Raw genomic sequence first — 24799 nt, forward strand, 5'->3', positions numbered from 1 at the left:
TGAGCGGGTATCAAGATATGTTATTGTATGCTGTATGCTGCACAACCTCGCCATTATGAGGGAACAGCCCTTGCCATTGCCTATCAGGCAAGAACATGAGCAAGAGGCAGAGGAAGAGGAGGAAGAGACAGAGGAGGAGGAAGGAATGGAAGAGGAAGTGGAGGAGGGAGAGGACAAAGTGCAGCTGGACGTGGAGGAAGAGGTAAAGAGGTTACAAGGTGGACATACCATGTCTGCCAGTGCTCTGCGTCATCAGATTATTAATGAGCGATACCAGTAACCTCAACGACACCTCCCCGTTCACCAACAGTCCCACACTCCTTGCCTTTCTTCTCTCATATGACTATCAAATCATCCTCCTTATGATTACACATTGCTTCCTCCTATGGGAGGGCTGTCCTATGAGGACAATTATGTTTGCATAATTTCATGTGTTAATCTATAAATGTGGATTTGAATTTTCATTTGGTGATGGTTTTTATTTCTGCGATGAGCTAAGATCATTAGAAAGAAACATAAGAAATAGGAGCAGGAGTAGGCCGTATAGCTCCTTCAGCCTGCTCTGCCATTCATTAAGATTGTGGCTGATCTTCGACCTCGCTCCACTTTCCCGCCCAATCCCCGTTTCCCTTGATTCCCCTAGAGTCCAAAAATCTATCGATCTCAGCCTTAAATATACTAAATGACACACCATCCACAGCCCTCTGGGGTAAAGAATTCCAAAGATTCACCACCCTCTGAGTGACGAAATTCCTCCTCATCTCAATCCTAAATGGCCGACCCCTTATCCTGAGACTATGCCCCCTAATTCCCTACTCTCCAGCCAGGGGAAACAGCTTTGCAGCATCTACCCTATCTAGCCCTCTAAGAATTTTATACATTTCAATGAGATCCTCTCTCATTCTTCTAAACTCCAGAGAGTATAGGCCCATTTTACTCAATCTCTCCTCAGAGGACAATCCTCTCATCCCAGGAATCAAGCTAGTGAACCTTCGTTGCACCGCCTCTAAGGCAAGTAAATCCTTCCTTAGGTAAGCAGAGACCCTCATCATCGATACCTCCAGTGCCGCCAGTGGCCATGGCCTCGGCGATGGCCCTTCCCATGATGGCCAGCACTGTCTCCTCCATGGGAGTTAGGGCTTGTGGGCGTGCCTGTCCTCCTCCAGTTCTTCCTTGCTGCCTACTGTTATGCGTCACCTTCTCCTGCAAGAAAGTGGGAAGTGTGTCCTGCAAGATGTTTGGGTGATGTGGCTGTCATGGTTGAATAGCTGCCAGTGTGTGTGACCTGTGAGTTGTGGGCCTGCAGCTTGTAACAGTGGTAATATGTGAGGGTGAGGTGAAGCATCTGATTGGAAGAGTTGAGCATTGATTGAAAGAGTTTGTTGGTATGTGGGTGATGGGGGCGTAGTGCGTGGAGCAGCGGATGTGGCTAGTGGTGCAGTTGGTAAGAAATGACAGTTGACAGTTGAACTCACTCACCTTGACCACTCGTGTCAAAGCATTGAACTTCTTCCTGCATTGCATCCATATTCTTGGTGTTATGCTCCTGGCATCGACCTCGTCCGCTACTTCCTCCCAGTGTCTCTGAGCATACGTCTGGAGGGCCTCTTGCCCCCCTGTGGATAAAGGATGCCCCTCCTTCTGTCCACCTCTTCCACCAAGGCCTCTAGTGCATCAGCAGAGAACGTTGGTGCATGCTCTCTCGCAGACGCAGCCATTCTTCCAACTATCACAGCCCAGTAATCACTTCTCACACCACTTCCTGCAGAAACAGTACATCTCCCCTTTAAGAGGTGCAGGCTGCCTTTAAATAGCACTAGCCACTCATATATCAGGATCCCTTGCTGATGCAGCCAATCAACAGCACAAGTAGCACTGGCTGTGCGCAGCTATCATTCAAATCATCAGGCAGCATGAATGTTACATGCTGCCTGCATCACAACCAACAAGGGGGTCGGGGGGGGGGTTAATCGCGCACCGTGATCCCAGAGCCCATTTTCAGTGGTCATTCAATATAACGCCCCGTGTCTCTGGAGGCAGCAAACATCACCCCTGGCCCGAGGAACAATGGGTCACCCCCAGAGCTTGAAGCATCATTTAACCCATTTGCTGAATTGGGCTGAAAGCTCAGCCTGCTTGCTCGGCACGAATGCACTTTTCACATTGCTATGTTGCATAGATCTTTCCTTAACATCAGGGAAGGTCAGCAGCCAGAGGACTAAAGTCGCAATTGTGAGGAGTTAAGGTTGAGGAGTTAAGGGTTGTACACGCTCAGTTGTTTCAGCATGATTGCAAATTTAGGAACACCAACAGTCCCACCCTGCTCTGCATATAAAAGAAATCTTACTCATCATGGAGCATGTAACTTTCAAAGCCACGCAGCTCCTTCTACACTGATAAACTGAAAACCTACAAAGGGTAAAGTAGCTTCTTGAAGCTGTTTCACAAAGAAGAAAAGTTAGAGTTTGTTTATAATATAAAATCCAGTGAATTACAAGAATGTACACCACCGAAACAGGCCATTCGGCCCAACAGGTCCATGCTGGTGTTTATGCTCCACAGGAGCCTCCTCCCACCCCTCTTTATCTCACCCTATCAGCATATCCTTCTATTCCAGCTTCCCCTTAAATGCATCTATACTATTCGCCTCAACGACTCCATGTGGTAGCGAGTTCCACATTCTAAGCACTCTGGGTGAAGAAGTTTCTCCTGTATTCCTTTGTTAGTGACTATCTTATATTTATAGCCGCTAGTTCTGGTCTCCCCTGCAAGTGAAAACATTTTATCTACGTCTACCCTATCAAACCCGTTCATAATCTTAAAGACCTCTATCAGGTCACCCCTCAGTCTTCTCTTTTCTAGAGAAAAGAACCACAACCTATTCAATCTTTCCTGATAGGTATAACCTCTCATTTCTGGTAAATCTTTCTTGCACCATCTCCAGTGCCTCTATATCCTTTTTATAGTGTGGATACCAGAACTGTTCGCAGTACTCCAAGTGTGGTCTACCCATGGTTCTGTACAAGTTTAGCATAATTTCTCTGCTTTTCAATTCTATCCCTCTAGAGATGAACCGCTGTGCTTGGTTTGCTTTTTTTATGGCTTTATGCGACGCTACTTTTAGAGATTTGTGTATCTGTACACTTAAATCCTTCTGCTCCTCTACCCTGTTTAAACTCTTATTTTCCAAGGAGTATGTGGCCTCCTTATTATTCCTACCAAAATGTAACAATTCACACTTATCTATATTGAAATTCATTTGCCAATTACTGTGAAGCTCTTCTCCTTGTCTCTACCAATATTTTTAAATGGTATTTCCGCCTCTTCCCCTCCCACTTTTATTGAACTCACGCTATGCATTATTCCCTAATCAAATGGACAAAGAGGGGAGATGAGGAGAATTGTTATGATCTGGAATGCACTGCCTAAAAGAGTGGTAGAAGCAGACTCAATAGTAACTTTCAGAAGGGAATCTGATAAATACTTGAAGGGGAAAAAATTGCAAAGCTATGGGGAAAGAGCAGGGGAGTGGAACTAATTGGATAGCTCTTTCAAAGAGCCAGCACAGGCACGATGGGCCAAATGGCCTCTTCCTGTGCTGCAAGATTCTATAATTAGGCAACTTGACCGCTGGGAGGGGGGGCAATAGTGATCCAGGGTGGTCCCCTTCTGATTTCCCCCAATCATCAATAAAAGGAAGATCCAACCATCTGCTCAGCACCTCCCCAAACAGCATGATGGTAGAGATGGAAACACACCATGCCAGGAACTCTAAAGTGCGACACATTGGAAGCAGCATGCTGACAAGGTATTAAGTCAATGTGCAAGGACAGACGGACAGCCTCATAATAGACCTACTACCCTTCTGGCAAATCAGAAAATAAAAACAAACTACTTCATGCATAACATGCAGCTGCTATTCTGAAAGAAGTGTGCAGAGTTCCTTGCTTGTTCAGTTATACGCATTGCATGTTTCATTAACACCCTGCTGTCATACGATATGTAAAGAAGCCAACTGTAATTAGCTTGAATAAAATCCTTTTTCTTGTGCGTGTGTTCAACCAGGACTAACTCATTTCATGGAAGCAAGTGGTTGACTTTTCACACAAAAAAATGCACTTTTTCTCCAGACAGCTTGCTTTATAAAATTACCACGTAAACTGCCTGCAGCAATCCAGAGTTCAGAAGACACCTTGGCAAGACCAGCCACTACCAAAGGGAGATGATTAAACTGTAGGCAACCCTAAACTCAGAGGAATGCAGCAGCAACAAGCAGTGCTGAATAATGCATCAACTCCAGGGATATAATTGTCTGTGTCTTCATTGCATCCAAAAACAAAAGTTATTTCTTGTGCACTGAGCTGTGGTCTATACCATCCATTTCTTCACAAATCAGTTCCATTTCGAGATGTTACCAATTGCATTCTGAAATCAGAGGTTACCCCAAGACTTTCTATCCAAGACTTTATAGCAGCAGTAAGCATTCAATGGCACTGTTGGCAATAGAATCACAAACAAAAGAAAGACTTGCATTTATACAGAGCATTTCACGACCTCAGGACGTCCCGAAGTGTTTCACAGCCAATGAAGTACTTTTGAAGTGTAGGCACTGTTGTAATGTAGGAAACGCGGCAGCCAATTTGCGCACAGCAAGATCCCACAAACAGCAATGAAATGAATGACCAGATCATGTGTGTTAGTTGAGTGATAAATATTGGCCAGGACATCGGGCAGAACTCCCCTGCTTTTCTTCGAAATAGCGCTGTGAGGTCTTTTATGCCCACGTGGGAGGGCAGACGTTTAACGTCTCATCCGAAAGACGGCCAGTGCAATTCTACTAATAACAACCTCCCATATCAAATCAGATTACTCGACAGTTCAGCAGGATAAATGCACCACTCTCTTCAGTACTGAGTCATGCAGGTCAAAAGGTCCCAGGGTCACTCACTCACCCGGCAAAAAACAGCCAGGGACGTTTGCCAGGCGTTTGTCGCGACATCCAGGGAGGAGCAAAGGGGTGTGAATTTGCAGAATAGGCCCTACTTCTTTGACTTGGTGACATGCCACTGAACGCGCACAAATGTTAAAAGATTTGCTTATCACCCGAAATCTGAAACCAAATCAGCAGAGTTGCCAATTCCCAGTAATTAAAATTTCAGTGAGTTTACACAATAGCTGTGGCCTCTCGAGACCGTGGTAACGAAAGTGTTCTACAGTTTTCAACCATTGCAAACTACACCACGCAGCCAATGACTTTGCTGCCACTCTCCTCTATTCCAATTTTGGTTATGGAAATAGCTCAGAGATATCATGGCTCTGTAGCTCCATATCCATGGGAAGCTGGCACAAAGTACTACCACTAATCAAATCATACACAGCCACATCATTCCTCTACAGCAAGGTGCCTCAGCTGGTCCTTAATTCCTTTTGCTTCTCTTCTATTCAAAATGTTTTAGAAAGTAAAACATAACATTACTTTGCTATGGTGTGCTCCGGAAACTACAGCACTCCAAGTGTGAAGCAGTGTAAACAATCTGTGACCTAAACAAATGTAAAAGACATGCCCAAATTCCTCTCTCTCTCGCTCGAATACGTGCAGTCGTGCCCACCTGTTCTTTAAATATGTTACCTCTCCTCAGGAAGCACATAGAACGCACTTAAGAGACACAAGGTGGGTCAAATCCCAACACCTTCGTCCTCATTTCTTACCCCTCCACTCCAAACACGATTCAGATGTGGGACTGTGATTTCTGCAATGAAACTGTTGCATTTTACACACCTTTAAATGCACGACAAAACACAGACCAGAATATAGTTATAATGAGACTATAATTTAGCCTTCTGAGCTCCATTTGAATGTGCAGTAGTTATCCAAATGTAGCAGTTAATTAGAAAAGAAAAACTGATACAATTTCAGAATTCCCAAAGTTAATTTCACTGAGCACTCCTACCTGAGAGTCGGAGGGTTATGATTTTAAGCTCCACTCTAGGACTTCAGCACTGTGACAATTACTCAAGTGGAGAAAGCAAACAGACAGAAAGCATTTGCATTTATATAGCACTGTTCAAATCCTCAGAATGTCCCAAAGCACTTTACAGCTAATTAATTATTTTTGAAGTGTAGTCACCAAACACAGCAGCGAATTTCCACACAGCAAGATCCCATAAACAGCAATGGGATGATGACCAGTTAATTTGTTTTGGTGGTGTAGGTTGAGGGAGGAACATTGGCCAGGACAGCAGGAGAACTCTTCTTCAAATAGTGCCTTAGAATCTTCTACCCGAGAGCGCAGATGGGGCCTCGGTTTAACATTTCATTGAAAGACGGCACCTCTGACAGTACAGCACTCCCTCAGTACTGAACTGAAGTGTCAGCCTAGATTACATGCTCAAGACCTGGAGTGAGGCTTGAACCCACAACCTTCCGACTCAGTCTCAGGATATGGGGTAGGACATTTAGGACTGAGATGAGGAGAAATTTCTTCACTCAGAGGGTGGTGAACCTGTGGAATTCTCTACCACAGAAGGCTGTGGAGGCCAAGTCGCTGAATATATTTAAGAAGGAGATAGATAGATTTCTAGACACAGAAAGCATCAAGGGGTATGGGGAGAGAGCAGGAACATGGTATTGAGATAGAAGATCAGCCATGATCATACTGAATGGCGGAGCAGGCTCGAAGGGCCGAATAGCCAACTCCTGCTCCTATTTTCTATGTTTCTATGACTCAGAGACAAGGCTGTAACCATAACACGTTCTCTCCATGACAGAAAATAACATGCGGTCACATCACTGCATACAGGCTAAACTACTAGGTCAGATTTATTTACAGAAGCCAAAAGACACAGCGAGACTATCAATTTTTGGGGTTTTTAAAATGGTAAATATGTTGTTGGGTTCAGCATCACTAGTCACTCTCTTCAGCGGATATCACAGCCCCTATGGCCCAGAGTGCACATTACTGCTCAATACCTAGTTATGGGATAGCATTATCCAGTGATCGCAAAAGCACTCTGATTACATTCACCAGCTGCTGAAACTTTTTCTACATTCCTCAATGTTAAATAACAAAATCAGAACTTAACTTTCTTGAATTATAAATTCTAGCCATATATTTATTCTCTATAACCTCAGACTAGCCTGATTCCATTGATCAAGCTGAAACAGAACTTTAAAATCCTTCAGCATTACAACTGGTGACTGCACATTATAAACACACTCTTCCGAAGATCTGCCACCATGAAGGCTCTACCCAATAGGTTGTGCGACCAAAGCTTTCCAGGAGTCTACATGGCTGCCCTGACCTTAAACAACACCTTAAATAATCTGGTGTCGCAGTGGTACTCATGCGAGACAATGGGCCATCTCTAACAATATCATGGATTTACAGGCCAAAACATCTCATGGTGTTGCTAGAGATGGCCCACTGTCTCGCCTTTGGGATGATTAACTGATTAATACTTGAAATCGTTATTGTGTGGGCCTAAAACAAACTTGTGACTTGAGGGAAATCTAGTGGAGAAACAATCTATTTCAAGTTAATGGTTTTCCATTACTATGTAACCTTGGGAGTTAAAGGTTATAAGCTTATAAGCTGATTCTAGCATTTCAAGAATACAAGTTAAAAAATTTAATACACACAAAAATCTATTTTGACACAAAGATACTTATTGGCACAACACAAAATGAAATTAGAGCTAGACTACAAGGGATTAATATACCCTTTTTGAAATCATGTTTATTACCGAGTCTGGTGAGCAACTTGTCTCACGATAGACAAGCAAGACAAGGTGCTCCATGTGGACGATGAAACTTCTAGTTTTCCCAGAGTTTGGATGGATGCCTTCGCCAGAATAAAAGTTTAGCAGCCAGAGCTCATGACCTATGCCATTGAGTTTCTTTTTACAAAAGTTTACATGATTTTTATATATTTCCATTATAAATATGGACAAAAGAATTTATAATGGAAATATATAAAAACAAGGACAGAAAGTTTGACTTTAAAATACGGACTGAATTAAATCTGGTCCAATTATCCCCCGCTGTCTAATCTCACTTCACTTGAAGACAACACTTGGTCTGGACACCCTATGTGCCATACCACAGGAGATTGACTTGGCAGTTCAAATTATAACAAGTTACAGAATAAAAATGATGGGAATATTATTAAATCATGGCACTTTTAGTGCGCGTTGCTTCGTTCGTTAGTTTTCAAGCAAACCCCAAAATGCAAAAAAAAACTCGCAGAAACTGTCTGACAGGGCGGTGGAAGCAGATTCAATAGCAATTTTCATAAAGGAAACTAGATAAATACTTGAAAGGAAAAAATTTACAGGGCTATGGGGAAAGAACAGGGGAATGGGACTAATTGTTTCAAAGAATGGCACAGGCATGATGGGCTGAATGGCCTCTTCCTGCACTGTACCTACTATGATACTATGCAGATGCTGTAAATCTAAAACAAAACCAACAAATGCTGTAAATACTCAGCAGGTCAAGCAGCATCTGTGGTGACAACAGACAATATTTCAGGTGTGACAGTCTGATGAATAGTCTTCACTTGAAATGTTTAAGAAGGGAGATAGAACAAGTCCAGGGAACTATAGACCACTTAGCTTAACGTCAGTGGTAGGAAAGATAATGGAATCCTTATTCAAAGATGTTAAAAAAAATCTAGAAATTGAAAATATAATAAAGAGTAGTCAGCATGGATTTCAAAAGGGAAGGTCATGCTTGATCAACATTATTGAGTTCTTGGAAGGAGTAAAAGAAAGTGTAGACAAGGGTAATGCAATAGATGTAATATATTTGGATTTTCAAAAGGCCTTCGATAAGGTACCGCACAGTAGGCTCATGACTAAGGTTGGAGCATGTGGAGTCAGGGTGTTAAGCAGCAGAATGGATAGCAAGCTGGCTACAAAACAGAGAGCAAAGAGTAGGGGTTAAGGGTAGCTATTCAGACTGGCAAAAGGTGGGAAGTGGTGTTCCACACGAATCGGTGCTGGGACCACTGTTGTTCACAATTTACATAAACGATTCGGACTCGGGAATCGGAATTTATTGCCCACCCCTGGGTTGTCCTTCATCTTGAACCGCTGCAGTCCATGTAGTGAAGATACTCCCACTATGGTTCTTTGTAGTGGTTTGATATAACTGAGTGGCTTGCTAGGTCACATCAGAGGGCAGTTAAGAATCAACCTCATTGCTATGGGTCTGGAGTCACATATAGGCCAGACCGGGTAAGGGCAGCAGGTTTCCTTCACTAAAAGGACATGAGCAAACAACAATCCCACAGCTTCATGGTCACTTTTCCCGACGCCAGCTTTTTATTTCCAGATTTTTCAAAAAAAAACTGAATTCAAATTCACAAACTGCCCACGGCAGGGACTGTGAACTCAAATTCTCTGGACTTCTAGTCCAGTAAAACATGACCACTAACACTCCTAATGGCACAAGTCAATCTCTCCTGCACAACAAAACCCAGCTGTGGGAGTGGGAGCTGTCCAGCAGCACCAGGCTGCTGAAACCGACTGTAACTTTAAAGTGTGCAGCTTGTCCCATGGTGATAAGAGCCCAGCCCCCCTCAAAATACCAGGAAAGAAGGATGGATCTGACTGAACGTTAAACAGGGACGAGCGCCAGAAACACGAATGAACAAGTTACAGTTACCACAGAAAGGGGAATTGTTTGGTATTTAACGTTTAATATTTATTGGTTGTTTGATGTTTAATATTTATTGTATTAATATTTAAGGGGGGGGGGGGGGGGGGGAGGAAAGTCACATTTTTATTGCAAGTTTCCTGCGGATATCAACAGGCGAGGTGATCAGTCAGCCTCGCTCGTTTAATTTATATATTTTTTTTAATTGTATTTTTAAAATTGTTCGACAACCTGACGAAACCCGATATCTTTTTAAGTTGTTAAACTTGGGTGTCGACAAAGTGGCGGCGCCTTTAAGCGGAGCCCCGCCCGCCGAGGGGTCCGTCAGTCCAGTCAGTCACTCACCGTCCGCCGCCGAGTCCAGCTTCAGCCGCCGCTCCCCGAACGACAGCTCAACGCTCGCCGCCGCCGCCGCCTCCTCTTCTACCTCCTCCGCCACCACCTTCAGTCGCTCCATGCTCTCCTCTAACTCGGAGACATCGTCGCCGCTCGCCATTTCTTCACCTCGACCGTTTTATCCGGTTTATTTTCTTCGGCGCTGAGGCGGAGCGGGAGAACTAGGCCGCGTCGCCCTGGTAACCGGTCCCGTCGCTTTGGGTGTCCCCCCCCCCCCCTCTCTCTCTCCCCTCTCCGGGCTGGTGCGCAGATCTCTCTCTGCTCCGGGCGATTCTCGGTGCCCGTTTGAAACGTCCGGATGACTTCCCCGCGTCAGTGACTTGACACGCTTATTAACATATCAAATAGGACAAACTCAGCAAGAATAATCATTCTTAACTTGAAATAGAAACCCCACAGCAAGCCTGTCATCACCTGAAACTGAAAGCCAGACTGGTTAATGTTTTAGGTGAAGACCTTTGGTCAGAACAGCTCTTGACCAAAACAGCTCTTGACCATTACATATTAAAGGAGCATCATCTTCCTGAACAATAAATATTTTTGAGGATTCAGTACTGACCATGAAAGGGGTGCAAATGTTGCTGAAACTCCAGAGAGTGCAATAATTGTTCAGTGGGGTATGTTGTGGTTAGGATCATGTGTCCCTCTAGTTGTTTTTGTATTTTAACACTCCCCTTGGTGAAAGGTGTGAAGTAGTGCAAGGATTCACAGGCTGATTAGCAGCCATGACAGGCCATGATGTGAACACTCCTTCCATGGATATAACCATCTTTATACCAGCCGATAGGGGGGGGGTTAGTCCTATACGGGGGGAGGGTTTTATGGGCTCCTGTACCCATACGACGGGGGGGAGATCACCCACATGCACCAGACTCGAGTATCCTGCTGGATGCCATTCCTTCATCGTCACTGGGTCAAAATCGTGTAACTCCCTACCTAACGGCACTGTGGGAGAACCTTCACCACACGGACTGCAGCGGTTCAAGAAGGCGGCTCACCACCACCTTCTCAAGGGGCAACGAGGGATGGGCAATAAATGCCGGCATAATTAGCTACACCCATTTCCCGAGATTGATTTTTTTTTTAAAAGGATGTCGTGAAGGGTGCTATATAAATTCAAGTCTTTTTTTCTGTTCTTTTATGTCACCGCAACAGACTGGTGGGGCTTCAGTTTAAGGTCTCATCCAAATGATGAGCGTGTTTCATCTTTTTCCCTGCTTTTTTCCTGCCTCTCCTAAAGGTTCTGATTCTTACTCGGTTCAAGCAGTTTCCCTCTGGGTGCCTCACCCGAGCAGTCATTCTCCCTGTGTGTCATCAGACAGTGAGAGACAGCAGGTTACTTGGCTATGGAAGGCATCACAGCTGATCCTGATGCTGCCCTGTGCCAATATCTACATATGTGCATTTTCCAGCATGGTGGGGGGGGCAGCTGATTCTTGAAAAGTGGGAGGACAAGTTGATGAAGCTGCAAAAAAATTATACGGAATTCTAGGGTTACAGAGTAAAAAAAGCAGAGGCAATGCTACACCGATACAAGTCATTGGTTCAGGTGCAGTTAGAATATTGTGGCCAGCTATGGGTGCCTTACTTTGGGGAGGGTGGTGAACCTTGGTTCCATTCTTACCTGTCCGATCATAGCCAGAGCATCTCTAGCAATGGTTTCTCTCCCCATTCCCCACACCGTTACCTCTGCAGTCCCCCAGGAATCTATCCTCGGCCCCCTCCTCTTCCTCATCTGCACCTCTCCTTTGGCGACATCATCTGCAGACATGGGGTTAGTTTCCACATGTACGCTGACGACACGCAGCTCTACCTCACCACCACCTCTCTTGATGCCAACAGTGTTTCTGTGCTTTCAGACGGTACGTCTGTCAACCAGCCTTGGAATCTTCGGCCCCCGCCACAAACTCCATTCCCTAGCCACTGATTCCATCCCCCCTCTCTGACCACTGTCTCCGGCTGAACCAGGCTGTTTGCAACCTCAACGTCTTATTTGACCCTGAGCTGAGCTTCCGACCCCATCTCCTCTCCATCATCAGGACCGCCTACTTCCACCTCCGTAACATCGCCCGTCTCCGCCCCTGCCTCAGCCCATCTGCCACTGAAACCCTCAGCCATGCCTTTGTCACTCCCAGACTTGAGCATTCCAATGCTCTCCTGGCTGCCCTTGCATCTTCCATGCTTTGTAAATGTCAGCTCATCCAAAACTCTGCTGCCCGTATCCAATCCTGTACCAAGTCCCACTCACCCATCACTCCTGTCCTTACTGATCGACATTGGTTCCCGCTCCCGCAAATACCTCAAATTTAAAATTCTCATCCCCTGTGTTTTAAGTCCCTTCCTGGCTTTGCCTCTCTCAATCTCTGTTTTACCACGTTAAAGTTGCTATTTAAATGCAAATTATTGTTGCTGTCACTGTGCTCACAATAAGGAACTTTGCAAAAGTTTGTGAGGTGAAACTTGACGGAATAAAATTCATGATTTTCACTCCACTTCAGCACAAATAAGCAAAGTTCTCAAGATAAGAAAACAATGAAAGGCTTAAAAGTAATAAAGGGCCTTAACCTGAAGCCTGGGCAATATTGAAGCCCTGGATTTAATTTTAGTCGCAGCATCCAGCCGAGCTTTTATACTGCAAGTGGCTGATTGATGAAGGTTTTTGTGAAGAAATCAAATAAAGCAAACGAGCCTGCAAAAGCAACTGGAGTCACAGGGAGAACAAGATGGACTTTTCTCCAATAGGACTTCACAGCATCACAAACCAGGCAAGTTGTTCCTCATTTTCATCGATTATGATCCACTCACTGCTACTATTCATCGCTACATTAGTTGTACTTCAGTGCAGGACTGAGGAGGAGCTACACTGTCAGAGGAGTTCAATATTCTCACTTGTGCATAATGTTCTCCTTTAAGTTATAGATTCCATCTTGTATTCTATGTATTTCCTTGCGTTCGGAGAGTGTAGAACATCAGCGAGAGCGCAGAACACCAGGGAGAGCGCAGAACACCAGGGAGAGCGCAGAACACCAGGGAGAGCGCAGAACACCAGGGACAGGGCAGAACACCAGGGAGAGCGCAGAACACCAGGGAGAGCGCAGAACACCAGGGAGAGCGCAGAACACCAGGGAGAGCGCAGAACACCAGGGACAGGGCAGAACACCAGGGAGAGCGCAGAACACCAGGGAGTGCGCAGAACACCAGGGAGAGCGCAGAACACCAGGGAGAGCGTAGAACACCAGGGAGAGAGTAGAACACCAGGGAGAGCGCAGAACACCAGGGAGAGCGCAGAACACCAGGGAGAGCGCAGAACACCAGGGACAGGGCAGAACACCAGGGAGAGCGCAGAACACCAGGGAGAGCGCAGAACACCAGGGAGAGGGCAGAACACCAGGGAGAGCGCAGAACACCAGGGACAGGGCAGAACACCAGGGAGAGCGCAGAACACCAGGGAGAGCGCAGAACACCAGGGAGAGCGTAGAACACCAGGGAGAGCGCAGAACACCAGGGAGAGCGCAGAACACCAGGGAGAGCGCAGAACACCAGGGAGAGCGCAGAACACCAGGGAGAGCGCAGAACACCAGGGAGAGCGCAGAACACCAGGGAGAGCGCAGAACACCAGGGAGTGCGCAGAACACCAGGGAGTGCGCAGAACACCAGGGAGAGTTCAGAACACCAGGGAGAGTTCAGAACACCAGGGAGAGTTCAGAACACCAGGGAGAGTTCAGAACACCAGGGAGAGCTCAGAACACCAGGGAGAGCGCAGAACACCAGGGAGAGTTCAGAACACCAGGGAGAGTTCAGAACACCAGGGAGAGTTCAGAACACCAGGGAGAGTTCAGAACACCAGGGAGAGCGCAGAACACCAGGGAGAGCGCAGAACACCAGGGAGAGTTCAGAACACCAGGGAGAGTTCAGAACACCAGGGAGAGTTCAGAACACCAGGGAGAGTTCAGAACACCAGGGAGAGTTCAGAACACCAGGGAGAGTTCAGAACACCAGGGAGAGCTCAGAACACCAGGGAGAGCGCAGAACACCAGGGAGAGCGCAGAACACCAGGGAGAGCGCAGAACACCAGGGAGAGCGCAGAACACCAGGGAGAGTTCAGAACACCAGGGAGAGTTCAGAACACCAGGGAGAGTTTAGAACACCAGGGAGAGCGCAGAACACCAGGGAGAGTTTAGAACACCAGGGAGAGTTTAGAACACCAGGGAGTGCGCAGAACACCAGGGAGTGCGCAGAACACCAGGGAGAGCGCAGAACACCAGGGAGAGCGCAGAACACCAGGGAGAGCGCAGAACACCAGGGAGAGCGCAGAACACCAGGGAGAGCGCAGAACACCAGGGAGAGCGCAGAACACCAGGGAGAGCGCAGAACACCAGGGAGAGCGCAGAACACCAGGGAGAGCGCAGAACACCAGGGAGAGCGCAGAACACCAGGGAGAGCGCAGAACACCAGGGAGAGCGCAGAACACCAGGGAGAGCGCAGAACACCAGGGAGAGCGCAGAACACCAGGGAGAGCGCAGAACACCAGGGAGAGCGCAGAACACCAGGGAGAGCGCAGAACACCAGGGAGAGCGCAGAACACCAGGGAGAGCGCAGAACACCAGGGAGAGCGCAGAACACCAGGGAGAGCTCAGAACACCAGGGAGAGCGCAGAACACCAGGGAGAGTTCAGAACACCAGGGAGAGCGCAGAACACCAGACCAGCAGAACACCAGGGAGAGTTCAGAACACCAGGGAGAGCGCAGAACACCAGGGAGAGCGCAGAACACCAGGGAGAGCGCAGAACACCAGGGAGAGCGCAGAACACCAGGGAGAGCGCAGAACACCAGGGAGAGCTCAGAACACCAGGGAGAGCGCAGAACACAAGGGAGAGCGCAGAACACCAGGGAGAGCGCAGAACACAAGGGAGAGCGCAGAACACCAGGGAGAGCGCAGAACACCAGGGAGAGCGCAGAACACCAGGGAGAGCGCAGAACACCAGGGAGAGCGTAGAACACCAGGGAGAGCGCAGAACACCAGGGAGAGCGCAGAACACCAGGGAGAGTTTAGAACACCAGGGAGAGCGCAGAACACCACGGAGAGCTTAGAACACCAGGGAGAGTTTAGAACACCAGGGAGAGCGCAGAACACCAGGGAGAGCGCAGAACACCAGGGAGAGCGCAGAACACCAGGGAGAGCGCAGAACACCAGGGAGAGCGCAGAACACCAGGGAGTGCGCAGAACACCAGGGAGTGCGCAGAACACCAGGGAGTGCGCAGAACACCAGGGAGAGTTTAGAACACCAGGGAGAGCGCAGAACACCAGGGAGAGCGCAGAACACCAGGGACAGGGCAGAACACCAGGGAGAGTTTAGAACACCAGGGAGAGCGCAGAACACCAGGGAGAGCGCAGAACACGAGGGAGAGCGCAGAACACCAGGGAGAGCGTAGAACACCAGGGAGAGCGTAGAACACCAGGGAGAGCGTAGAACACCAGGGAGAGCGTAGAACACCAGGGAGAGTGTAGAACACCAGGGAGAGTGTAGAACACCAGGGAGAGTGTAGAACACCAGGGAGAGCGTAGAACACGAGGGAGAGCGTAGAACACGAGGGAGAGCGTAGAACACGAGGGGGAGCGTAGAACACGAGGGAGAGCGCAGAACACCAGGGAGAGTGTAGAACACCAGGGAGAGGGCAGAACACCAGGGAGAGTGTAGAACACCAGGGAGAGTGTAGAACACCAGGGAGAGCGTAGAACACCAGGGAGAGCGCAGAACACCAGGGAGAGTTGAGGGAGAGCGTAGAACACGAGGGAGAGCGTAGAACGCCAGGGTGAGTTCAGAACACCAGGGAGAGCGCAGAACACCAGGGAGAGTGTAGAACACCAGGGAGAGTGTAGAACACCAGGGAGAGTTTAGAACACCAGGGAGAGCGCAGAACACGAGGGAGAGCGCAGAACACGAGGGAGAGTTTAGAACACGAGGGAGAGTTTAGAACACGAGGGAGAGCGCAGAACACGAGGGAGAGCGCAGAACACGAGGGAGAGCGCAGAACACGAGGGAGAGCGTAGAACACCAGGGAGAGTTTAGAACACGAGGGAGAGCGCAGAACACCAGGGAGAGCGCAGAACACCAGGGAGAGTGTAGAACACCAGGGAGAGCGTAGAACACCAGGGAGAGCGTAGAACACGAGGGAGAGTTTAGAACACCAGGGAGAGCGCAGAACACCAGGGAGAGCGTAGAACACCAGGGAGAGCGTAGAACACCAGGGAGAGCGTAGAACACCAGGGAGAGTTTAGAACACCAGGTAGTGCGCAGAACACCAGGGAGAGCGTAGAACACCAGGGAGAGCGCAGAACACCAGGGAGAGCGCAGAACAGCAGGGAGATCGTAGAACACGAGGGAGAGCGTAGAACACCAGGGAGAGCGTAGAACACCAGGGAGAGCGTAGAACACGAGGGAGAGCGTAGAACACCAGGGAGAGCGTAGAACACGAGGGAGAGCGTAGATCACCAGGGAGAGTTTAGAACACGAGGAAGAGCGCAGAACACCAGGGAGAGCGCAGAACACCAGGGAGATCGTAGAACACGAGGGAGAGCGCAGAACACCAGGGTGAGTTCAGAACACCAGGGAGAGCGCAGAACACCAGGGAGAGCGTAGAACACCAGGGAGAGCTCAGAACACCAGGGAGAGCGCAGAACACCAGGGAGAGCGCAGAACACAAGGGAGAGCGCAGACCACCAGGGAGAGCGCAGAACACCAGGGAGAGCGTAGAACACCAGGGAGAGCGCAGAACACCAGGGAGAGCGCAGAACACCAGGGAGAGCGCAGAACACCAGGGAGAGCGCAGAACACCAGGGAGAGCGCAGAACACCAGGGAGAGCGCAGAACACCAGGGAGAGCGCAGAACACCAGGGAGAGCGCAGAACACCAGGGAGAGCGCAGAACACCAGGGAGAGCGCAGAACACCAGGGAGAGCGCAGAACACCAGGGAGAGTTTAGAACACCAGGGAGAGCGCAGAACACCACGGAGAGCTTAGAACACCAGGGAGAGTTTAGAACACCAGGGAGAGCGCAGAACACCAGGGAGAGCGCAGAACACCAGGGAGAGCGCAGAACACCAGGGAGAGCGCAGAACACCAGGGAGTGCGCAGAACACCAGGGAGTGCGCAGAACACCAGGGAGAGTTTAGAACACCAGGGAGAGCGCAGAACACCAGGGAGAGTGTAGAACACCAGGGAGAGCGCAGAACACAAGGGAGAGCGCAGACCACCAGGGAGAGTTTAGAACACCAGGGAGAGCGCAGAACACCAGGGAGAGCGCAGAACACGAGGGAGAGCGCAGAACACCAGGGAGAGCGTAGAACACCAGGGAGAGCGTAGAACACCAGGGAGAGCGTAGAACACCAGGGAGAGCGTAGAACACCAGGGAGAGCGTAGAACACCAGGGAGAGTGTAGAACACCAGGGAGAGTGTAGAACACCAGGGGGAGCGTAGAACACCAGGGAGAGCGTAGAACACGAGGGAGAGCGTAGAACACGAGGGAGAGCGTAGAACACGAGGGGGAGCGTAGAACACGAGGGAGAGCGCAGAACACCAGGGAGAGTGTAGAACACCAGGGAGAGGGCAGAACACCAGGGAGAGTGTAGAACACCAGGGAGAGTGTAGAACACCAGGGAGAGCGTAGAACACCAGGGAGAGCGCAGAACACCAGGGAGAGTTGAGGGAGAGCGTAGAACACGAGGGAGAGCGTAGAACGCCAGGGTGAGTTCAGAACACCAGGGAGAGCGCAGAACACCAGGGAGAGTGTAGAACACCAGGGAGAGTGTAGAACACCAGGGAGAGTTTAGAACACCAGGGAGAGCGCAGAACACCAGGGAGAGCGCAGAACACCAGGGACAGGGCAGAACACCAGGGAGAGTTTAGAACACCAGGGAGAGCGCAGAACACCAGGGAGAGCGCAGAACACGAGGGAGAGCGCAGAACACCAGGGAGAGCGTAGAACACCAGGGAGAGCGTAGAACACCAGGGAGAGCGTAGAACACCAGGGAGAGCGTAGAACACCAGGGAGAGTGTAGAACACCAGGGAGAGTGTAGAACACCAGGGGGAGCGTAGAACACCAGGGAGAGCGTAGAACACGAGGGAGAGCGTAGAACACGAGGGAGAGCGTAGAACACGAGGGGGAGCGTAGAACACGAGGGAGAGCGCAGAACACCAGGGAGAGTGTAGAACACCAGGGAGAGGGCAGAACACCAGGGAGAGTGTAGAACACCAGGGAGAGTGTAGAACACCAGGGAGAGCGTAGAACACCAGGGAGAGCGCAGAACACCAGGGAGAGTTGAGGGAGAGCGTAGAACACGAGGGAGAGCGTAGAACGCCAGGGTGAGTTCAGAACACCAGGGAGAGCGCAGAACACCAGGGAGAGTGTAGAACACCAGGGAGAGTGTAGAACACCAGGGAGAGTTTAGAACACCAGGGAGAGCGCAGAACACGAGGGAGAGCGCAGAACACGAGGGAGAGTTTAGAACACGAGGGAGAGCGCAGAACACGAGGGAGAGCGCAGAACACGAGGGAGAGCGCAGAACACGAGGGAGAGCGTAGAACACCAGGGAGAGTTTAGAACACGAGGGAGAGCGCAGAACACCAGGGAGAGCGCAGAACACCAGGGAGAGTGTAGAACACCAGGGAGAGCGTAGAACACCAGGGAGAGCGTAGAACACGAGGGAGAGTTTAGAACACCAGGGAGAGCGCAGAACACCAGGGAGAGCGTAGAACACCAGGGAGAGCGTAGAACACCAGGGAGAGCGTAGAACACGAGGGAGAGTTTAGAACACCAGGTAGTGCGCAGAACACCAGGGAGAGCGTAGAACACCAGGGAGAGCGCAGAACACCAGGGAGAGCGCAGAACACCAGGGAGATCGTAGAACACGAGGGAGAGCGTAGAACACCAGGGAGAGCGTAGAACACCAGGGAGAGCGTAGAACACGAGGGAGAGCGTAGAACACCAGGGAGAGCGTAGAACACGAGGGAGAGCGTAGATCACCAGGGAGAGTTTAGAACACGAGGAAGAGCGCAGAACACCAGGGAGAGCGCAGAACACCAGGGAGATCGTAGAACACGAGGGAGAGCGCAGAACACCAGGGTGAGTTCAGAACACCAGGGAGAGCGCAGAACACCAGGGAGAGCGTAGAACACCAGGGAGAGCTCAGAACACCAGGGAGAGCGCAGAACACCAGGGAGAGCGCAGAACACAAGGGAGAGCGCAGACCACCAGGGAGAGCGCAGAACACCAGGGAGAGCGTAGAACACCAGGGAGAGCGCAGAACACCAGGGAGAGCGCAGAACACCAGGGAGAGCGCAGAACACCAGGGAGAGCGCAGAACACCAGGGAGAGCGCAGAACACCAGGGAGAGCGCAGAACACCAGGGAGAGCGCAGAACACCAGGGAGAGCGCAGAACACCAGGGAGAGCGCAGAACACCAGGGAGAGCGCAGAACACCAGGGAGAGCGCAGAACACCAGGGAGAGCGCAGAACACCAGGGAGAGCGCAGAACACCAGGGAGAGCGCAGAACACCAGGGAGAGCGCAGAACACCAGGGAGAGCGTAGAACACCAGGGAGAGCGTAGAACACCAGGGAGAGCTTAGAATACAAAGGAGAGCGTAGAACACCAGGGAGAGCGTTGAACACCAGGGAGAGCGTTGAACACCAGGGAGAGCGCAGGACACAATATAGAACATAGTAACTGGTCAACATTCACTGTGAAGGCTCACACCTGATGAGTATCCCTCTGCGTGAGGTAGTGGAGGGTGCTCAGTGCCTATGGAACAACAAGGGTCAGTGCCCCAGGGGATTGAAGAATAAAATATGAGCTTTAATAATGCATTAGGATTTCTCTTCGGAGGGATTATAATTAGCCGGGTGTTGTGGAAACACCTCGGCCCTTGCACGCTCCGGCCCCTTGCACGCTCCGGCCCCTTGCACGCTCCGGCCCCTTGCACGCTCCGGCCCCTTGCACGCTCCGGCCCCTTGCACGCTCCGGCCCCTTGCACACTCCGGGAAGAATATATTTGTTTTGCTGGAGTGGAGTGTGGGTTCCTGCTCTCTGATTTGGCATTGTCGGGAATGTCACCAGGATACTAGTGCTTCCCACGGATTCGAGCCTGGATTTCCCTTGGAATTGAAATGGGCAGAGTGAACATGATGCTCTTTAGGACTGAGTCGAAGGCTGGTACATAGCGGAGATGATTGGAAAGGAAATATAACTGATGGAGGAGTCCAGTAGGCTGAGGGACTGTGGAACCTGAGGCCCACTCTATTATAATGTCTTTGACAGTTACTGAGAATTCCCAGATCCTTTCCCCAGAGCTGTTCATTCGTGCATTAGGCTCCTTATCTTGTTCTATTAACTTTTGTGATTGATTTTTAAGTGTGTTTTTTCTACTGACGAACATGAGGCATGGGAAATGTGTAGCTCCTTGCTCAACTATTCCCTGTTCGACAGCACGGGTTACTAATAGAGTAAAGCTCCCTCCACACTGTCCCATCAAACACTCCCAGGGCAGGTACAGCACAGGTTAGATCCAGAGTAAAGCTCCCTCTACACTGTCCCATCAAACACTCCCAGGGCAGGTACAGCACAGGTTAGATCCAGAGTAAAGCTCCCTCTACACTGTCCCATCAAACACTCCCAGGGCAGGTACAGCACAGGTTAGATCCAGAGTAAAGCTCCCTCTACACTGTCCCATCAAACACTCCCAGGGCAGGTACAGCACAGGTTAGATCCAGAGTAAAGCTCCCTCTACACTGTCCCATCAAACACTCCCAGGGCAGGTACAGCACAGGTTAGATCCAGAGTAAAGCTCCCTCTACACTGTCCCATCAAACACTCCCAGGGCAGGTACAGCACAGGTTAGATCCAGAGTAAAGCTCCCTCTACACTGTCCCATCAAACACTCCCAGGGCAGGTACAGCACAGGTTAGATACAGAGTAAAGCTCCCTCTACACTGTCCCATCAAACACTCCCAGGGCAGGTACAGCACAGGTTAGATACAGAGTAAAGCTCCCTCTACACTGTCCCATCAAACACTCCCAGGGCAGGTACAGCACGGGTTAGATACAGAGTAAAGCTCCCTCTACACTGTCCCATCAAACACTCCCAGGGCAGGTACAGCACGGGTTAGATACAGAATAAAGCTCCCTCTACACTGTCCCATCAAACCCTCCCAGGGCAGGTACAGCACGGGTTAGATAAAGAGTAAAGCTCCCTCTACACTGTCCCATCAAACACTCCCAGGGCAGGGACAGCACGGGTTAGATCCGGAGTAAAGCTCCCTCTACACTGTTCCATCAAACACTCCCAGGGCAGGGACTGCACGGGTTAGATACAGAGTAAAGCTCCCTCTACACTGTCCCATCAAACACTCCCAGGGCAGGTATGGCACGGGTTAGATACAGAGTAAAGCTCCCTCTACACTGTCCCATCAAACACTCCCAGGGCAGGTACAGCATGGGTTAGATACAGAGTAAAGCTCCCTCTACACTGTCCCATCAAACACTCCCAGGGCAGGTACAGCATGGGTTAGATACGGAGTAAAGCTCCCTCTACACTGTCCCATCAAACACTCCCAGGGCAGGTACAGCATGGGTTAGATACTGAGTAAAGCTCCCTCTACACTGTCCCATCAAACACTCCCAGGGCAGGTACAGCATGGGTTAGATACAGAGTAAAGCTCCCTCTACACTGTCCCATCAAACACTCCCAGGGCAGGTACAGCATGGGTTAGATACAGAGTAAAGCTCCCTCTACACTGTCCCATCAAACACTCCCAGGGCAGGTACAGCACGGGTTAGATACAGAGTAAAGCTCCCTCTACACTGTCCCATCAAACACTCCCAGGGCAGGTACAGCACGGGTTAGATACAGAGTAAAGCTCCCTCTACACTGTCCCATCAAACACTCCCAGGGCAGGTACAGCATGGGTTAGATACAGAGTAAAGCTCCCTCTACACTGTCCCATCAAACACTCCCAGGGCAGGTACAGCACGGGTTAGATAGAGAGTAAAGCTCCCTCTACACTGTCCCATCAAACACTCCCAGGGCAGGTACAGCACGGGTTAGATACAGAGTAAAGCTCCCTCTACACTGTCCCATCAAACACTCCCAGGGCAAGTACAGCACGGGTTAGATACAGAGTAAAGCTCCCTCTACACTGTCCCATCAAACACTCCCAGGGCAGGTACAGCACGGGTTAGATACAGAGTAAAGCTCCCTCTACACTGTCCCATCAAACACTCCCAGGGCAGGTACAGCACGGGTTAGATACAGAGTAAAGCTCCCTCTACATTGCCCCAACAATGTGCCTTAATGTTGATTTCGCATGCTCCATTCATTGGCCCAAAAGTTAGTTCTTCCGTTCAGCCTGTGCACCGATGTCGAGGCACCTGATTGAAGGGGACTTTGTCCCAGCCGGGCATCGCTCAACTGATACCATTGTAAGAAATCAAAGATGTTACCTGCAAGATGAGAGACACTTGCATTTATTTTTAAACAGTACACGTTGGGGGAGTACTTTGTACTGAAAGTACCTCCCTCCCCTCTCGAGGGTCTCCTTCTCTTTCAATTGCTGGCACCGTCAGCATTATGTAACGTCATTGAGAGGCGAATGATTCACAATGTGTAGAGGAGTTGAATTATCAATAGGCGCAGTCATTAATTCCGGGTGCGACAGCATCTTGTCATATCCGTTGTGTGTGTTAATTCACTTGCTTTACACGTTGTCAGGTTCAATGACTGCTCCTTGTCAGTCATTCCCTTCCTCCTGGCTCCCTTCCCAAGCACTGAGCTTCAATGTCCTCAGGACTCGGTGAAGTGCAGAAGGATGTAATGGGAAAACAATTTGCATTTATATAGCGCCTTTCATGACCTCAGGACTTGCAAAAGCGCTTTACGATGAAGAATTTTGAAGTGTAATGTTGTAATGTAGGAAACGCAGCAGTCAATTTGTGCACAGCAAGATCCCACAAACAGCAATGTGATAATTACCAGACAATCTCCTTTTAGTGATGTTGGTTGAGGGATAAATATTGGTCCAGCATCCCACCCGCCTTATACGACGAACCCCCCGAACAGCCATGGGTGGAGCGTTGATGTCGCGGCCTGTCAAACTGTTAATCAGCCTGTGAATCCTCCCACTACCACACACTGTACCCCAGTGAGAGTCAGTGTCTGTGGAACTTTCCCCCAGTGAGAGTCAGTGTCTGTGGGACTGTACCCCAGTGAGAGTCAGTGTCTGTGGAACTTTCCCCCAGTGAGAGTCAGTGTCTGTGGGACTGCACCCCAGTGAGAGTCAGTGTCTGTGGAACTTTCCCCCAGTGAGAGTCAGTGTCTGTGGAACTGTACCCCAGTGAGAGTCAGTGTCTGTGGGACTGTACCCCAATGAGAGTCAGTGTCTGTGGGACTGTACCTCAGTGAGAGTCAGTGTCTGTGGGACTGTACCCCAGTGAGAGTCAGTGTCTGTGGGACTGTCCCCCAGTGAGAGTCAGTGTCTGTGGAACTTTCCCCCAGTGAGAGTCAGTGTCTGTGGGACTGTACCCCAGTGAGAGTCAGTGTCTGTGGGACTGTACCCCAGTGAGAATCAGTGTCTGTGGAACTGTACCCGAGTGAGAGTCAGTGCCTGTGGGACTGTACCGTAGAGAGAGTCAGTGTCTGTGGAACTGTAACCCAGTGAGAGTCAGTGTCTGTGGAACTGTAACCCAGTGAGAGTCAGTGTCTGTGGGACTGGACCCCAGTGAGAGTCAGTGTCTGTGGGACTGGACCCCAGTGAGAGTCAGTGTCTGTGGGACTGTACCCCAGTGAGAGTCAGTGTCTGTGGGACTGGACCCCAGTGAGAGTCAGTGTCTGTGGGACTGTACCCCAGTGAGAGTCAGTGTCTGTGGGACTGTACCCCAGTGAGAGTCAGTGTCTGTGGGACTGTACCCCAGTGAGAGTCAGTGCCTGTGGGACTGTACCCCAGTGAGAGTCAGTGTCTGTGGGACTGTACCCCAGTGAGAGTCAGTGTCTGTGGGACTGTACCCCAGTGAGAGTCAGTGTCTGTGGGACTGTACCCCAGTGAGAGTCAGTGTCTGTGGGACTGTACCCCAGTGAGAGTCAGTGCCTGTGGGACTGTCCCCCAGTGAGAGTCAGTGCCTGTGGAACTGTACCCCAGTGAGAGTCAGTGTCTGTGGAACTGTACCCCAGTGAGAGTCAGTGTCTGTGGGACTGTACCCCAGTGAGAGTCAGTGTCTGTGGGACTGTACCCCAGTGAGAGTCAGTGTCTGTGGGACTGTACCCCAGTGAGAGTCAGTGTCTGTGGGACTGTACCCCAGTGAGAGTCAGTGTCTGTGGGACTGTACCCCAGTGAGAGTCAGTGCCTGTGGGACTGTCCCCCAGTGAGAGTCAGTGTCTGTGGGACTGTACCCCAGTGAGAGTCAGTGTCTGTGGAACTGTACCCCAGTGAGAGTCAGTGTCTGTGGGACTGTACCCCAGTGAGAGTCAGTGTCTGTGGGACTGTACCCCAGTGAGAGTCAGTGTCTGTGGGACTGTACCCCAGTGAGAGTCAGTGTCTGTGGAACTGTACCCCAGTGAGAGTCAGTGTCTGTGGAGAGAGGAGAAAGCTGGAGGAAAAGAGAAGCACTTTGTATGTTTAGATTGAATTGCTGATTAAATGATTAAGCAAGGCACGGTACAAAGATTTTCAAATTGTCTGTTTTACGTGCAGTTTATA

At 49.9% G+C, this 24799-nt stretch overlaps 1 protein-coding gene across 1 annotated transcript in view; it reads right to left on the reverse strand.

Annotated features, from left to right (window-relative positions):
• The window catches only part of LOC137341349 (ran GTPase-activating protein 1-like), a 469769-nt gene extending 459366 nt beyond the window's left edge, over positions 1-10403 (reverse strand). Inside the window, exon 1 of the mRNA XM_068004471.1 lies at positions 10004-10403. Within this exon, the coding sequence (XP_067860572.1) occupies positions 10004-10154 (151 nt within the window). The 5' untranslated portion in view covers positions 10155-10403. The remainder of the gene's footprint in view (positions 1-10003) is intronic.
• Positions 10404-24799: the final 14396 nt, after the last annotated feature.

Source organism: Heptranchias perlo, chromosome 23, assembly GCF_035084215.1.
Source record: "Heptranchias perlo isolate sHepPer1 chromosome 23, sHepPer1.hap1, whole genome shotgun sequence".
NCBI classification, from domain to species: Eukaryota; Metazoa; Chordata; class Chondrichthyes; order Hexanchiformes; family Hexanchidae; genus Heptranchias; species Heptranchias perlo.